This window comes from Eubalaena glacialis, chromosome 10, assembly GCF_028564815.1.
Source record: "Eubalaena glacialis isolate mEubGla1 chromosome 10, mEubGla1.1.hap2.+ XY, whole genome shotgun sequence".
NCBI lineage: Eukaryota > Metazoa > Chordata > Mammalia > Artiodactyla > Balaenidae > Eubalaena > Eubalaena glacialis.
This window is the reverse complement of record NC_083725.1, coordinates 112,433,690-112,451,418: the sequence shown is the minus strand read 5'-3', so window position 1 is coordinate 112,451,418 and position 17,729 is coordinate 112,433,690. Positions and strand designations below refer to the sequence as shown.

General features: G+C 54.6%; 1 protein-coding gene and 1 non-coding gene across 2 annotated transcripts; one reads left to right on the top strand and one right to left on the bottom strand.

Moving 5' to 3' along the window:
- Window positions 1-2,638: 2,638 nt before the first annotated feature.
- Window positions 2,639-5,116, bottom strand: LRRC10B (leucine rich repeat containing 10B). Its single transcript, XM_061203459.1, has one exon. The coding sequence runs from the start codon at window positions 5,081-5,083 to the stop codon at window positions 4,205-4,207; it is 879 nt and encodes a 292-aa protein (XP_061059442.1). The 5' UTR covers window positions 5,084-5,116; the 3' UTR covers window positions 2,639-4,204.
- An 11,815-nt stretch (window positions 5,117-16,931) lies between these two features.
- On the top strand, window positions 16,932-17,004 carry TRNAG-CCC (transfer RNA glycine (anticodon CCC)). Its single transcript has one exon. It is a non-coding gene; the product is annotated as a tRNA-Gly (tRNA).
- Window positions 17,005-17,729: the final 725 nt, after the last annotated feature.

The window sequence follows — 17,729 nt, the reverse complement described above, 5'->3', positions numbered from 1 at the left end:
GCAAGTCCCTGCAAGTCCCTCCTGGATTCCGCTGCTTTCTGGAAGGCCCTCTCAGGCCACGTCCTGCTCTCCTCTCCCTCCCCAGCAAAGACAACCAGAAGGACAACGCTTGAACACGCCCCATATGCCCCAGCCCAAGTCTCCCCAACCATCTGTGTCCCTTGAAGATGCCCCGCTCTCTGTGTCTCTGTCCTGTGTGTATATGTGGTGTCACCTTTAGATTGTGAGCCCCCCTGGGCAGGGATCCCTGTCTGAATACATGTTCTGGGCAGCACACTCGGGTGTGCTAATAAGTGTCCATCCTCAGAACGAGAGTGCCCAGGTGTCTTAAGGAAGCTCTGGGGCGATGGCTGAGCAAGCTGATGTGGTGGCATTGGATGCGAGGGAGGTGCTTCTGGGCAGGGCCCGCAGGTCCCGAGCACCGAGCACCTTGCTCTCCTGCTTTCCGAAGCCGCTGAGTGTGGATGGGAAGAGGCGGATGGCGGTAACGAAGCCAGGAAAGGATCCAGTCTCTGCTGCTCCGCCGGCCAGCAGGTCTGGCTGTTGGGAGGCGCCGGGAGGAAGACAGGCTACGATTCCCACGTATTCCACACCCAGACCTGACCACCAGCCATGGACAGAGAGGATCTCCCGTGGCGCGGATTGAGCATTGGGTTCGGAGGCCTAACACCCATTTATGGGCAAGTCACTTACCTCCCCAGGCCTGTCCCTTAGCCCCATCGCTGCCTCTGCTCTGGTCTCACCACAGTCCCCACAGCCTGCCTTCCTTGTCTGATCTGCCAACTCCCTTGGCCTCTGCCCTGCTCCCCCATGGCCCACCCACCCCTGACTGTCCCCCCAACAACGTGCGGAACCGTCGATGTGGCCACTGTTACAAGTGCCCCTACAAAAGTCATCTCCCTTTCTCCCTGCTCCCCCAAGGCCAAGTGAGAAGTCCCCAACAGGCAGATGGGGGTGGGGAGCAGGCGGGCTAAGACTCCTAATACAGTGCTCTCTTCATCACCAAGGAGAGCTGTGACGCCCAGCTTCCCTGGCAACAGCTCCTTTCCTATCCTAGTCTCCCCCATTTCTACATGGAGACAGAGACCCTCAGTAGCGCTCTCGAACCAGGCATCAGCACCCACTTTAACCCAACTCTCTAACTTCCCGAGAAAGCGGCTCCTGATAGTGAAGGGCAAGCAAGCAGCAGAGCTGGTTCCCGGGCCCGTAACAGATTTCTCTCCTCTTTCCCTGCGGAGAAACTCGGCCTCAGCAGCCCTGCTTGGCTGGCGAGCGGCTGTGGATAAGGGTGCCGTCCTTGACAATGCAAAAAGGCACAGCCCTGTGTGCCTCGGGAGGGCCCAGGGGGACTTATCACAGGGCCTTTGCCCGGACCTAGGGTCCTCCGGCGAGTGCAACGGGGGAAGAGGCACAGGGAAACAGACCAGGGAGAGGAAGGGAATCTGGGCTGGCAGTTATTCCAGGATAACTGCGGCTCCCCTGCACCGCCCTCCCCTACCTCTAAGATTTGCATAAAGGGAAGGTGGACAAACACCAGGTTGCACGGAGTGCTGAGCTGCAGCATCAGCTCTAAATAAACCCAGCTCCTTGTGTGCAGATGGACAAACTGAGGCCTGGGGGGCAGGGAGGGGCATGACTTGCTTAAGATCTCTCGGTCAACAGTAGAACTAGGACTGAAATCCATGCTTTCTTTTTTCTTTTTTTTTAATTAATTTTTATTTATTTATTTTTGGCTGTGTTGGGTCTTCGTTTCTGCGCACGGACTTTCTCTAGTTGCGGCAAGCAAGGGCTTCTCATTGCAGTGGCTTCTCTTGTTGCAGAGCACGGGATCTAGGTGCGCGGGCTTCAGTAGTTGTGGCTCTTGTGGCTCACGGGCTTAGTTGCTCCGCGGCATGCGGGATCTTCCCGGACCAGGAATCGAAGCCGTGTCCCCTGCACTGGCAGGAAGATTCCTAACCACTGTGCCACCAGGGAAGTCCCAGGACTGAAATCCATGCCTTCTGACTTTAGGCCCAGGGGAATATGCCATCATAGGAATCACGGGGCAAGAGGACAGTCTGGATGGCTGACACTCCTACCCCACCTGAGTGACTGAGAACTCAAGTTCTTTCCTGCAAGTTCCAAGACCCCAGGAGGGACCACTGGCCCTGATGGAGCCTCAACAGGGGGAGCATGGGCACCTGAGGAGCCCTGGGAGGGACAAGGTCTGCAGCCAACCCCTGCACTCCTCTTCCTCCTTGAGAAGGAGGCAGCCTCCAATCTTTCCCAACCTAAGAGCACTTTCTGTCCATTGGAGGCCTTCATTCTCCCAAGCTGACTCCTTCAGATCCATCCCCAGCCTCCTCATAACCCCCAGGTCCAGCCCAGTGGCCAGCAGAGCTGCTGGGCCAGGCCTGACCTTTGGGCCTTGTATGACATCATCCCTGTTGCCATGGTGATGGTGGCCTGGCAGCATCTTCTCAAGGGAGATGGGCCTCTAGGCTTGAGGTTTTACAATTTTCTCTCTTTCTTTAAATATTTAAACTTTTTTTTTTTCTTCTGAACAATGAGGGGAGAAAGTAATGACTGAGTTAAAAAAAAAAAAAAAGACTAAGAGGGAGAGACAGAGAGAGTAAAATGGAGCCAGGGAGATGGAAGGAGGGAAGAATAGAGTCACAGACAGGGAGGATGGGGGTCAGTGCCAGTGAAAGAATAGAGAAAGGTCAGCCAAGCTTGAGATTCAAAAACATACTAAGAGTCGGGAATTTGAGAATTAAGCTGGAGAAGACCAAGGAAGGGGGACTGGGGGTGAGGGGCGGTGGCCAGGTGGCAGAGAGTAAGATACAGCCAGATGAGAGAGCAGTCTTGAGCAGCCAAAGCCATTTGTGACTGAAGACAAGCTCTTGTTCCCCAGACAGGACACAACAGTTGGCCAGGGCCACTGTGACATAGAGCTGGAGCACATGGACAGAGGGCAGTGCCAGAGGGAGCCCACGGTCCCCACAGCAACGGGACCCAGTGCTCCCAGGGCTTATAAATAAACAGGCATGTGGGAAACGAACATTCTTTCTCCGAGAAATATAATTTATGTTTACAGCCAGTTTTTTTTTGTCTTCCTAAAGAAAACGCTACCATGGGGGGGCCCTGCCCCCGACAGTGTCCCTGAGTGGCCCTGGCCCTGGGCCCTCCTCCCATTATTGCTTGGATGGGAAAGATCTGGCCCTGGGAATTGCAGAGCGAGGCCTCACTCCTCACCCCCAGAGGCTGTCCTGGTGACGGAGTGGAGGCACACAGTGCTCGTCCCATGCCCCACGCCATGCCAGCCACCCCGATGGTGCCCATTTAAGGGAATGGAGAGTACAGGCAGTGGCTACACTGGAGCAGCCGCCCAGAGTAGAGAGCCTCTCTCTCCAGTGCAGGAGGCCCTAGAGGCACAGTGGCTTCTTTTCAAACTTGACAGCTGGAAGGCTCAGGCTGTGGGGAAGGGAGGGAATGTTCTCTTTCCAGCAAGATTCCAGGCACAAGCTGGAAGAAGAGAACAGAATAAAAGGCAAGGGCAGAGACCTTGCCTTCTGAGTCCCCCCTTCCCCACACAAAATTTAGGGGACCTGGGGAGGGAGGTATGTACCATGAGCCCTGGTGGAGGAACGAGGGCAGCTATGGTGTTAGGGCCCCAATCCCGGTTTCCCACACCTGTCTGTCCTGGGCACCAGACCCAACTCCAAGCCCCTGCCCCTGGGCCAGGCCTTCTTCTGGGGGCAGTTCTGCCTCAAGCAGGCATGTGGTCCACTCCAGAGGTAGCGGCTCCTGCACCAGAAAGGGTGGACCTAGAAGATCCAGACTCCAGGAGGAGGGATGTTGGTGGGTGCCCTGAGCTTCCAGACTCAGCCAAGGGGATGATTCCATGGTCAGTGGTGACCCTGGTTCCAGGAAGAAGTTGGTGCCTTTACTACTGTGTTGTCAGTGACTCTATCAGGGACCAGACGGAGCTATAAGAACTGGACGGAACCAGGACTTCTTGGCCTGAAGACCGCCCAGAGACCAGCCAGTAGGCAGTCTTTTCACTACCCTGGAATGTCTGAAGATGGCCCCCAGGCCTGCCTGTCCCCGGCAGCTTGCCCAAAGAGACCCCTTCTCTGCCCCGAGTAGGGACCCACCGTTCCCACAAACCTTCCCAGAGGCCCTCCTCCCAGAGTGGCCGAGGCCCAACACCCAGAGCACAGACTCAGGTGCCCAGTCCTGGAGCTGCTTCCAGGGCGCAGAGGCTGTCCACGGGGGGCCCCAGAGCCCGGGAGCTCCCGCCCCCTATGAGCAGGTCTTCTTCCTCCTCATCGTCGAAGGCCCGCGCTGGGCGCCGCGGCGGCGGCCGGGGCGTGGGTTCGTCGCGCTCGGCCATGCGCTCGACGGCGCCCTCGCCCACAAGGAAGACCGTGTCGGCGACGCGGGGGGGCCCAGTGACCGGGTTGTGGTCGTAGGAGAAGACGCGCAGGGCGCGCAGCGAGTGCAGGTCGGGGAAGCCGCCCAGGCGGTTGCGGTCTAGGTCGAGGATGTGCAGGCGGCCCATGCGCAGCAATGCGGGCGGGAACTCCTCGAAACGGTTGCCGTAGAGCCAGAGGCCGCGCAGGCCCGTCATGCGCGGCAGCTCCGCGGGCAGCGCACGCAACCGGTTGTCGCCCATCTGCAGCGACTGCAGCGCCACCAAGCGCAGCAGCGGCCGCGGGAAACGCCGCAGGAAGTTGCCCTCGATCCAGAGGCAGCGCAGGCTCTGCAGCTGCGCGAAGTCGGCGGGCAGCGCTGGCAGCCGGTTGCTGCCCAGGTAGAGGCGCGTGAGGCGCGGCAGGCGACACAGACCGTCGGGCAGGCGCTCGAGTTTGTTGAAGTCGAGCGCCAGGATGCGCAGCTCGCGCAGCTCCTCGATCTCCTCGGGCAGCTCGCGCAGGCCCGTGCCGCTCACGTACAGCTTCTGCAGGCGGCTCAGCGCGCACACGGCGCTGGGCAGCCGCCGCAGCCGCCTCCCGCTCAGCTCCAACTGCTGCTCTCCATTGCGCAGTTGCTCCTCCGCGTCCGATGGCAGCTCGTCCGGCGTGGACTCGGCTATGCCCATGGTCACGGGCCCCGGCCGGGGCCGCCGCCGCCGCCCGGCATCGCCCCGCCCTCGCGACCCCCCGGCCTCCTCGACGGGGCCAAGGCCGCGCCGGCTCCGGGGCCCCCCGCCCCGGCCTGCCCCTGCGCCGGGAGGGGGGCCGTGCCTGGCCGGGAGGAGGCGCCCTCCTGGGGCCCAGCCGCCGCGCGCCGCGCGCCGCGCGCCACGCGCCGCGCTCCGCCGCCCGCCCTCTGGCCTCCCCTGCTCCCTCCGCCGGAGGCCGACTGGCTCAGGTTAGCACTGACTTGCAACTCGGAGACCCGTTGCCCTGGCAACCCCCGACGCGCGTGCGGCTGCCAATGAGGCGGAGGGAGGGCGGGGCGGGGCCAAGGTGCCACCAGAGCGGGGTCCGGGCGCCGGGGCTCGCGCCCCGCGTTCCCACCCGACCAGCCCCGGAGCCAGCGCTCGCCCAGGGAACCCAAGATCCGCTGTCCGCAAGCCTGGCACCGTGCCAGCACAGACCCGACGACAGACGCTGTCTACACTTCCAGCCACAGCGAGCCGTTTGGTGTGCGGTTGTGTGCGTCCAGAGCTGCAAGTCCAAGAAGAAGGAACCAAGGACCGAGGAAACGCCGGCGCGCGACCCAGGACTCTGGACAAGTGGCTCTCGAGGAGGCACTGAGGGGCGCGGTCATTGCCGGCCGTTCGTGTCCAGCGGCGTGGGCCCAGTCTTCCCGCTGGGGTCACTTTAAGATAGTAACTCAGACCATTGTTCCTTTCTGGGCTTTTTCAGACTGGGTCACAGCTGAGGATCTGCGGGGACCCAAGCTTGGCTCCGCCCCCCTCCCCGCCCAGTGCATCCGCAGTGCACAGCAGGTTCCTGGTTCGTGCACTCACACCCCCGTCTCCTGCCGAGTCCCTCCAGCTATGCTCAAGGTCGGTGTGTGGCTGCGGTGGACGGAGGGAGGACTGGCGCACACGAGCGCCTTTGAGCACCACCAGTGATGACCACGCTCGTTCTGGAACCGTTCCTCTTGCACACGCTCCCACCTACAGCTTTTTGCCCATGACTTCTCCCCTCCTGCTCCAAGCCCTCCTGCCAGAGCTGCCAGCAGAAACACTCCCTCTGGTTTATTGCCAGCCTGCCATGTGCCCAGCACTATGCTAAAAGCATTGCGCTGAGTCCTTGCCACAGTCTATGAGGTAGGTACCCTCATTGCCCCAATTTTAAAGATGGAGAAACTAGTCTGACTCTCCAACTTTTGCTCTTAACCAAGTACCACTCCAATAAATGGAAACAATGACTCCACCTCTGTCCATGAATTTTCTCACAGCAGAGCCTCAGTCTAACTCTGATGACAAAGGCATTATTAATCCCATAGGACAGGTGAGGAAAGTGGCCCCAGAGAGATTAGGCAGGCAACTTGCTGAAGGTCACACAGCGAGTAGAGTGTACAGCCAGGAAGTCAAGTCTGCAGGCTCCAGGCCTCCTCCATCCTGCCTTCCCACCTTGGTGGGTGTGACCATGTAATTGGCTGCAGGGACAGACCTCTAGACAGCATCTTGCCCTCTGACCCACCCCCACTCCCATCTCCACTACAATCAGGGAAGGAGGCCAGCCCAAGGGCAGACAGCAGGGGCCAGTGCAAGGAGAGGATGAAAACTACAACCCCTGAAATGTAAGCTGGCTGGGGCAGGTAAGCTTGTCTCCTTCCCTGCTGGCACAGGGTCTGGCACATAGTAGTCATTCCATGAAAATTATCAACATTTTAAGAGATGGAAGCAAACTTTACATAGAGTGAAATGCATAGATCATAAGTGTACAGTCTGGTGAGTTTTGACGAATGTAAACACCCGTGTAATATTTCCATCACTCAGAGTTCCCTCACACCTGCCTCTTCCAGTCAATCCCAGAGGCAACCATGATCTTGACCTCTATCATCATGATCAGTTTTGTCTGCTCCTGAATTTCATATAAATGGAATTATTCAGTGTGTACCTTTTTTTGCTCCTGGCATCTTTTTCTCAGATACTCGATATCTATGTGTTGGATAAAGAAACGAAAGAGCAGAGCAATAGTAGTTGTAATCAGGCAAGGGGTGTCATGGGGTGAACACAGAGACGGGTACTGCTCTGAGCCAGGAGCTAGCCTGGACCCCTGTCCTGGAACGAAGACTGATAAGATGCAAGCTGAGGTAGAAGACCCGGGCAGAGAATAAGTGGGACCCAGACACCAGATCTGGGATGTAGGAGAATTCTGAGCCCCAGCCAGAGGGACTTCAAGCTCCTTCCAGACCCCACCTAAGCCCCAGTCCAACTTTCTCCCTTCTACTCATTTGGGAGAACTGGGAAAAGGTGACACCTCAGACACCGAAAGGCTGAGGAAAACCCAGCCAGGCAGCAGGGATAAGAATGAGCACCTCCCCCGCAACCCCCCACCTCCTCCTGCCCACCCTCCCCCAGCAGTTTCCCCAAGGGAACATTTGCTGTGGAGGAGGAAGCCCAGCCAGCCCCCCTCACCACATGCTCGGAGCTGGCGCTCCAGCACCAGGCAGCCCTCCTGGGCTCTGTCAGCATGGGCAGGAACTGCATGAACCCCTGCAATGCCAGCACCAGGCTTGGCAGAGCTTCCTGGGTTCAAGGGTGCAGGGGACCAGCCCTCTCCTTTCTCCGAGTCTTTTTCTTGCTCTGGGTAGATGCTGTACCTTCGCCTCCCACCAGGCCCTTCTCAGTGAGTAAAGGTAAAATGTACTGCCGTTCCGGGCCCACGCAGGCTGGCAGTGGGGCAATCGTGTTGATGAATCACACTGTCACTGCGGGCGCCCAGTCCTTGTCAAGGCGTCACTAATGAATTAGCTTCACCCCAGCACGGGGCCTCTCAGCCTTTCCCCACTCCCCGGGAAGGCAGGAAACTGAAACCTGGGCGCAGGGAGGGGCTCTGACAGCTCCAGGAATGGGCCCAGATCCCGGCCAGCCCCTCTGCCCACGTGCACTGGAAAAATGTCCAAGGAACAGGCCCTTTGGCCCCCCAAAACGGCCTCTCCGTTCCTAATCATGAGCTATAACTGTCCTGCCCACCTCCAAATCTGTATTTTTAAGATAAATTTTTGAAATACAGAAAAAGTACAAAGCTGTCTGTGATAAACACCCCTGTGCCCAGAATCCAGCGCTGACAATTGCTCACATTTTGTCATACTTGCTTTAAATCTATTTTCTTTTAAATAAAAGGAAGAAAACAGCACGTGTAATGTAGAAGTCTCCTTTGTCGCCCCTCCCGTGCCCCCACAAGCACCCCAGACCCCTGACCCACTGACCCTGCCAAGGCCCCTCTGGTTCCCCACCCCCACCCATGCCCCCCTGCTGATCTTTTGAGCCACTGTGGCTGCTGAGACTTGAATAAGATCATGGAATGCTGGCCTCGTAGTTTCTTAGAAAGCAAGGATTTGCACGTATTAGAGCCAACAACGAAATGTCAGAGCTGGGAGGGTGCTTAGCTCCTCTGGGAGATCACAGGCTCTGTTAAATGTCTGTAAGAAGCCAGTGACCCTCATCCCAGAAAAGTGCATGGAGGCTGGAACTCGCTCAGTGATGCACACTATTCCCATGGTTCGTGATCTCCTGAGGGTCTAGTCCAACTCCCTCATTTGGCCAAAAAGGAAAGCGACAATATCCTTCGTGCCGTGGCCCACTCCCCTTACCTGCACCAGCCAGAACCTGAGTCCTCAGCATCATTCAGGTATTCATTCAACAAACGTCAAGCCCCTACTTGTATGTCCAGGCACTGGGGATGGCTATGAATGTGAACGTCATAGACAAAAAACCCTGCCTTTGTGGAACTTGCATTCCTGTGAGTGGAGATAATCAAGAAAACGCATTTCGGTGTGCCAGGCAATGATCAGGCTATGGAGGAGATAAAGCAAGGAAGGGACGAGGAGGAATGAGGACCCCATTTAAAACAGAGTGGCCAGGGAGGCCTCACCAACAGGATGGCATCTGAGCAAAGACGGGAAGAAGAGGGAACAAACCAAGCAGACAGACGTCTGGGGAAAATGCATTCCAGGCAGAGGGGATGGCGATACCAAGACCCCAGGGCAGGAGTGTGCCTGGGTGTCCTGGAGCCACAGAAAGCCCGGGGAGCAAGGGGAGCTTGGCAGCAGACAAGGCCGGAGAGGGAAAGGGAGGGGGCAGACCACGGAAGGCCTGTGGCCTCTGTGAAGGCTTTGGCTTTGACTTTGGGTGAGAGATCACTGGGGGACTTTGAGCAGAGGAGTGACATGATTTGACACACATTTTAACAGGATCCCTTTGGCTGCAGCTGCAAGAAAGATGTGTGCGCGCGTGTGTGTGTCTGTGTGTGTCTCGGGGTGGGGGGAGGAGTTTGTGCGGCTCCCACCCCTCCCGTCTTGGTTCTCTTCCACAAGGTGATGATGGTTATCATTTACTGAGCACCTACTGGTTATCTAATTTACCTTTCTCCACAGCTTTGCCAGGCAGGTACTAAATCCCCCTGCCCTACAGATGAGGAAACAGATTCAGAGACGTTAAGTAGCTTGATCGAGGTCACACAGCTGGTCAGGGGCAAAGGCAGGATTCCAACCCAGTCCATCTTATTCAAAAGCCAGGCCTCTTCCTACTATGTCTCATTGCCTCTCAGCTACGGAAAATCAGAGAAACCACCTACGATGCCGAAATGCTTGCTCCCATCCTGCAAACAGCACAAAGATTTCCAGGACTGCCCTATTTGGAGATCTTGATCCCAGGCCCTGGGGTTCAGTGTTTGCCCAACTGGGGGTGTCCTAGAACCCACAAGGCAAGCCTAGGAACCCCAAAGCAGGCTGGGGAGGGCAGAGCAAAGAGGCCCCTAGGGGCTGTGATCTGGGCTCAGGGGTTTCCTGTTAGCAAATCCCAGGCAGTCTCTGGCCCCCCATTGGCCCAGAGTCCTTCATTAGACAGCCAAACTCACAAGGCTAGCCCAGCCTCTGCGCGTCTGCTCCCCAGACTCCCTAGAAACTGGAGCCTAGACATACCTTGGGGATCACTCTCCCCTGAAACCAGAGCTCTGAGAGTGACCTGCTTGGTCTGTTGAAAGCTGAGAGTGTCATTTTCCATTCAGTCCCCCCTGCCAACCCCCTTCATCTCTCCCAAGGACACTGGAGCTGGAGCAACAAGGCCAAGGGAGTGAGGCTGACTCGATGGCCAGGGCCACACCTCCACGCTGTGCATGGGAACCTGACGATCCTAATGGTTCTGGTAGGTTCTACGTTCCAGAATGGTTTCTGAGCATGATGGCTCCTTCCTTCTGGAAGAGGCCATGGTGGTCACGGCTGGCAGCTGCCCATATGTTAATACCTTCCTAGATCTGTGGCCAAGCGCAAGTCCAGTCTTGCTCCAAGACTACAGACACAGGTCCCAATCATGACCATCAAGGACTTGCCTGGCCTCGTCCCCCTCCCTGTGGCAGGGGCTGCTGAGGGTCACCAGCTTCTGTCCCCGCCCCCCACTTCTTCCTGAGCTCTCAGGCTGATGGGGTGGGGCCCTGGAATGAGCACTGGGCCAATGGATGTGAGCAGAAGTGACGCATGCCACATCCCACACAATCCTCCACTCTCTTTTATTTTCTGCAGTGTTGAAGGTGGAAAGGAACTGGATCCCCGAGTCATCACTTGGAGACGAGCTATCTGACCCACATTAGACTGTGAAGAAAATGAGAAATAAATTTTTAATATGTTTAACCATTTAGACTTAAGGGCTGTTTGTTACAGAATTGGCCTGGTCTAACACACTTTCTCTCAGTTTCTCAAATGCACCAGCTTCTTTCTACCCCAGGACCTTTGCACATGCTAGTCCCTCTTTTTCCCATTCTACTTGGCTCACATTGCTTATCCTTAAGATTTCAGCTGAAACCTTCCTCTCTCAGAGAATCCTTCCAGATCCCCCAAGAGCACACGGGAGTCAAGCCCCTGTGTTACAGATTCTTGAATTCCCACATTTCTTCTTCAAAACACTTATTCCAATTATAATTAAATAAATAATTAACCATGAATTAGTTGAAGTCTGTTTCCTCTGTACCAAGATATAATCTCCATGAGAACAAGGAAAATAAAGGGAACAGTGAACAGGCTAGAGAAGAAACATAACCTGTCCTGAAAGAGTGAATCACTCCTAGTTTTATTTGAACTGTTACTAATCTGTAGTGTCTTGTAACTAGATGTGTACTTCACAAAGCTAACCTATCACTCTTTAACACTATGTGAATTACATCCTGCACTCCCTTGTAGCAAATCACCCCTTGTAGTATTTGCATGTCACATAGAAGGTCGCAGGCGATAACCCAGAGACAGACGGACCCAATTACCAGTCTGCCTGACGCCAGATGTGACTGTTTTGAAATAATGAAGGAAGAAGAAGAATGCAAGACCTTCACTACTTTGATCCTTATCATATACCCCAGACTGCAAGCCCCACATATAAAATCTTCTCCGATTCCCCGAGGTGGGGGGCACAGTTCTTGAGGCGCTAGCCTGCTGTGTCTTCCCTTCTGCCTGGCAGGAAAATAAAGTCATCTCTCTCTTCCTCCAAAATCTCTGTCTCCGTATTTCTGTTTGGCATCAGTGCACAGAGAAGCCAAAATTTTGGCAACAGTAGGGACCTTGTTCACTGTTGTTCCGTGGTACTCAGCCCTGTGCTTGCTGCATTGTACCTACTCAAGGAATATGTGTTGAATGAATGAATGGGAAGTCTCTCTCCCACAGGTTCCCTGGGGCCATCTGTCCCACTTGAGCTACTCACCCTCTCAGAACCTCAATTCCCACATCTGGAAAAAGTCCCAAATAATGGTGGAGTGGGGCTGGCGGGGGGAGGGGGGGGAGGAGGGAAGCGGGGATGGGGGCGGAGGGCGGCTAGGGTGAGGTGAGTAAGGCACTTGCCCCGGGCACAAAATTTAAGGGAGCACCAAAAAGCTCAGCAGTAATCAAGAGAAATAATAGTTGAATGCAATATAAGCAGGATTGGTACCAGTGCTGTGATCCATATTGGAGCCTGCAGCAAAAGGAAAAATCAGTAGTACGAATCCTGTCTTTATTCTAAATTTTGATATTTTGTTCATCATGAGTTTTTTGCATTAATTTTGATTTCTTAAATTATTGCATTAAGGACTTCCCTGGTGGTCCAGTGGTTAAGACTCCTCGTTTCCACTGCAGTGGGCACAGGTTCCATCCCTGGTCAGAGAACTAAGATCCCACAGGCTGCGCAGTGCAGCCAAAACAAAAAAAGTAAAAAAGAAAAAAAAAAATGATTGCATTGAACTACTATTTATCTGCATTCCTCAGTTTGGGGGGCACTTCTTTAAATTTTGTGCCCAGGGAAATGCCTCACTCGCCTCATCCTAGTTCCAGCCCTGGAATGGTTTACAATCATACTCTCCTCAAAGGATTATCGTGTCCGTGAGATAACATGGGAGCTGGGTATTATCATTTTGAGATATTAACTGCTGCTCCTCTGGAGGCAGTTTCCTTATATCCCTTCCCCTCCATTCAGATGCTAAATTAGCTTCTCATATTCTGCTCTCCAAAGGAAACTCAGAACAAAGAGTCAATTCCTTGGCTTTGAGTTGCAAAAGAGGCTTTGAAACACAGAGCCCGTTTTAAGAGAGAAATATTTTTTGTAAGTCAAAAAGCTTGGCTTTGAACTTGGAGAGCAGGGAACTGATGCTGTAAGCCCTGGAGTGGGGAAGGATGTGTCATCACAGAAGCCAAGATTCCACCCAAAAGGAGATAAAGGTTCAACAGGCAGGTGGGAAAGAAGGGGCAGAGCAGTACTCCTAAACCTGGATGCTGGCCCTCAGAGGGTTCCCTGGCCACCTGCTCTGGGCTGAGCCTGAGGGTGCCATGAAAAGGTCCCAAGTACATTTGGGGGACACCAGGGCAGAGGGGACCTACACTTCCTTTACCAGGTATGTCCTGAGGATGCAACAGTCCTCCCACAATGCCCCCCCACCACGGTATGGAGAAGCCTCAGTAGAAATGGAGGAGAACTGGCCCCTCCCCAGAATCCTCTATACACCCCTGTACCATGAGGGGGAGCATCCAGAAGTTTATGCACCTCCAGTGCGGACTTGGTGTGTCTGAGAGCAAGCTGACGGACCTGGAGGAGATGCGTGTGTGGTCCAGGTAAGGCAGCTGAAGGACTGATTGCGTGACCCTGGCAACCAGAGATCAGAGTGTCACAGTTGATTCTGGGCAGGTATGAAACCGCTTGGTGGAGTTTTGCGGGGCTCTGAGGAGCTCCGGTTCTTTATGTCTCAGTGCAGAAAGAATTCAGCGAGAGGCAAAGTGATAGATAAGAAGTGATTTATTAGAATAGGACGCTTGTGAGGCTCACAAGTGGGCAGGCGAGAGGATGCCTCGCCCCAAGAACTTAGTGGGCTACAGTTTTATAATCAAAGGAAAAGTGGCGAGGGGGAAAAGACCACCTTCTTCCTCATTCTTTTTTTTTTTTTTAATAAATTTATTTATTTATTTTTGGCTGTGTTGGGTCTTCGTTGCTGCATACGGGCTTCTCATTGTGGTGGCTTCTCTTGCTGCAGTGCACGGGCTCTAGGCATGCGGGCTCAGTAGTTGTGGCGCACAGGCTTAGTTGCTCCGCGGCATGTGGGATCTTCCCGGACCAGGGATTGAACCCGTGTCGCCTGCATTGGCAGGCAGATTCTCAACCACTGCGCCACCAGGGAAGCCCCTCTTCCTCATTCTTGAGTAGACATCACGCTTCCATCATCAGCTCCTCTTCCATGTCAGGTGGGGGAGTTTTCTTATCCCTACATGGTCAAGCCAGGACTGTCATGGCACAATGGAAATGAGCAAAAAGGCGGTAACGTATGCTAAGAATGGCATTTCAGGCTTCAGTATAATGTCACCCGTTCCTTATATATATATATATATATTTTTATTTTTGTTTTTAATGCGCCCAGAGGAGCATGTCCTAGGAATCATTAACTTACTGAGCTCACTGGGCAGGAAGTGGGTCTCGTGCCATAATTGTTTTATTGTTTGGGGGAGTGTCTCATGCTTCTGTTGTTAAGCAAGCCTGCTTGGTTTTGTGGTTAAGCAAACCTGCTTTCTTGAGTGATCATTAACTTACAGGGGTCTCCCATACTTTTTCCTTTATTTACAATCCCCTAGTAGGATTAACTATTTAATTACCTACTTTGTCCCTTTACTCTGTCCCTATCAGGTGCATGGAGGACAGGTGTGGATGAACAAAGCCCACTGAGGTCACACATCTCAGGGGGAGTCAACATGGATGGATGCTTCTCCCCCCGGCAGCAAGCTCCATGTATACACCCTCCTGGAGAAGGAAATGAAAGGGAGCAGGGGCAGATCCTGACCTGATTGGATTTGAGTCCTGAATGGACAGTTTTGCCAGCTACAAATTGGCACTTGCCATCTACCTCTACAAGGATTAAAGTATGAGTCACTGCAGCTGCTGACTTTCAACACCCCCTGAAAGAGTTCGGGGTGGAGATCAGGAATGAGGCACTCTGTGCTCTGGGAAAAACTGGCAGAACAGGTCTTCAGATAGTTAGATATTTTCAGAAGATTTTATGAGCCCACTTCTTGCATCTCCTTGTATATAGAAAAGCACTAAAATCCTTCATGGTGACGTCTGCTCCTCGTGACAAGCAGCAACCTTCACAAGACTAGCAGCAACCTTCTGCAAAAAATATGCATGTACTCGATTGCATGTACTCCCCCTTCACCAAAATCACATATATACTGACTTCCCCCGCACCTCTTCGGAGAAGTTTCTCAGAGCTATCCGAAATGCTGCCTCTTGGGCTATAGTCCTCATTTTGCCCCAAATAAAACTTAACTCACAACACTCACACTGTACATTTTTTTTCAGTCGACAGTTTAAATTCAAAGAGGACTAAGTTGGACTGGAAACAAAGAGACGGATGCCAGTTAGAGACAGACCAAGGTACATTTCCGAGCTCCTGAGTATGTGCTCGTGAAATGCACACCTGCTGTGCACACGGCTGAACAGGTGGTGCCCTGCATGCGGGAACCACGTCCAAGGGGCTCCGTTTGCATCAGGAACCTCATAGATTGGTATACTATTAGGGCAATAGAGGAAGGGTCTGTTTTCCCATGTCTCACAAAAAGTCCTTAAGGGCCAACAGCATCCCTGCCAGGTGTGTAAGGCATCCGGCTCACAGGAGGCACTCCACAAATGCTTATTTCCTTCTTCTTGATGGTAACCCACATGTGAAGGACATCTGAATTCTTTGGGCCTCCCAGCATTCTCCTAGGTTGGAGAACCCCAACTGCTTTACAAGGCAGAACCCACACGTCCTATTATGGAAGCTGAAAACTCTGGGAATTCCCAGCTTCCTTTGCAGGTTGGAAGCAGGCGTGTGACCTGGGAGCCACCCAGCAGAAGCACCCACCCCAGGTTTTGAATTGGAAATGAGAGCAGAGCAGAAGGGACTGTGGAGGATCCCTTCTGAGGACAGGTGGGGACGGCGGCAGCAGGAGAAGCAGCATCCAGTGTCCCTGCAGCAAGATTGTCCTACCACGGGGACTCGAAGGGACCACAGGGACCACACATCACTGGGCCCAGAGCCTCCCAAAGTCTTTCCTGAGCACAGCTTTTTCAGGATCTCGCCCAATCTCTCTCTTAGGATGCCTTTCTTAGATACCTTTCTGGCCTGTCTCTTTAACTGGGGACCTCTGACACACACACACACACACACACACACACACACACACACACACACACACACACACCTCTTCTTCAGCAAATGAAAATAAAGCCCCATGCTTTTCACCAGCTGCAAACTTGAGACCCCCAGTGCAGTGATGTGATGGGAAAGGCCTGGTGTTCCTAGCAGAGACCCAAGCGTGCTCTCACTAAGCTGTGAGCCTTGGAGAGCCGGCTGCATCTCTCTGGCTCAGGCTGACCTGGTTTTTACAAAGGTCCTTCCAGGGGTGAAGTTTGATGACTCAAAGAACTTTCTTGGCAAACCCTGTCTGTAGCAGCGTCTTGAGAAGCAGGGAGTGTCAGGGCGCCTGGAAGACCCCAGCAGGGCCTCCTCTGACCTTGAATAGAGGCCCCAGGTGGGGATTTCCTGGGTCTGATCCCTCTTCTAAAATATTTGCCGTTCAGGGAACATTTCCGTGGGAATGGGTGGCCCTCCAGATGAGGGGAAATTGGGGATGGGATTCTGACTTTCAGGCCCTCCACCTGTCTGTGGGTAACAGACCCACTGTCCTGCAGCCTCCCCAGCCAGGGCCTCCCTCCACCCCCAGGCCTCCCGTTCCCATGAACAGAAGCCTTTTCCCAGTAGGCCAGCTGTCAAGCCCATGAGCTGGTGGATCTTCAGGTCGCCACGTGACTCAGGCCAGATGGTGCCTGTCAATATCAGCTGCCACAGCGCCACGACGGGCCTCAGCCTCACACACGTCCGCGTGCGTCACAAGTGGGCACCCAGCATCTGTCCCCATCCTGCCATCCCATCAGCCCTCTGGGCTCCACACCCCACCCCACCCCAATGCCGTCAGCGCAGCACCCACCTGCGTCCCCAGACTTCCCCCAGAGGGAGGCCCTTCTGCGTTCCTGCTGAAACGATGAAGGCCCACGGAATGTTCCCAGCACCCGGCAGGCTGTGAGGGCTTAATAAAGGGTAATCATCATCACTGTACACCTCAGAACTGTTTCTAAAATATCAGGGGGTGGGGCGGGCAGGAAGCTTTTGGGAACAGAGTCAATAGGCACCCGCTGAAAGGAGAGACTCGCCTGGTTACAGGTGAGCGGAACAGCTTCCAGGAGGGCCTGGGAGAATTGGCCTCAGAGACAGGGCCCCCACGGGACTTCCCTGGTGGTCCAGCGGTTAGGACTCTGCGCTCCCAACGCAGGGGGCCCAGGTTCGATCCCTGGTCAGGGAACTAGATCCCACATGCCCCAACTAAAGATCCCGCATGCCACAACTAAAGAGGCGGTGCAGCCAAATAAATAAATATTAAAAAAAAAAAAGAGAGAGAGACAGGGCCCCCTCAAGGGGCCTCCAGGTTAGGCTGTAAGGCTGTACAGGTGGATCACCCACCCGAACTCTCCCAGACAAATGGAGGCCTGCTCCCAGAGAAGGGTCCTCGGGGGCCTGTCCAGGGCCAAGCAGGAGGGGACAAAGGCCGGACCCTGTGACAACTTCAAGTCCCCACTCCTATCTGGGACTTGGGTTTCCTCTGCTCCAGCATCACTGCAGCAGCTCTTCTAGCCCACAGGGCGGGCACGGCTCCTAGCTGTAGCTCAGATGGTCAGCTGGAGGCAGGAGGCAGCCGCAGGGTGTGGGGAGCCGGGATTTGGACCCAAGCAGTCTGACTCCGGAGCTCAGGCCTGGACAGCTACCCCCTGCAGACAGCCTGGGCCCAGGCGAGGAAAGGAGGCCAGGCTGATGCTGGTCGGGGCCAGACTGGAAGCTCAAGTCTCAGAGGCGTGAGCGGACGGGCCCCTGAAAATGAAGCCACAGCTCCAGCTCTCCACCGGACAGCACAAAGGAGGGTGATGTGGCAAAGGCCAGTCCCTCCCACGGGGTTTCAGTAACACAAGTGGCCACAGGGTAAGACGTGCCCACCCCTCCTGCCCTGGTGACGCACAGAGGATTACTTGGCAC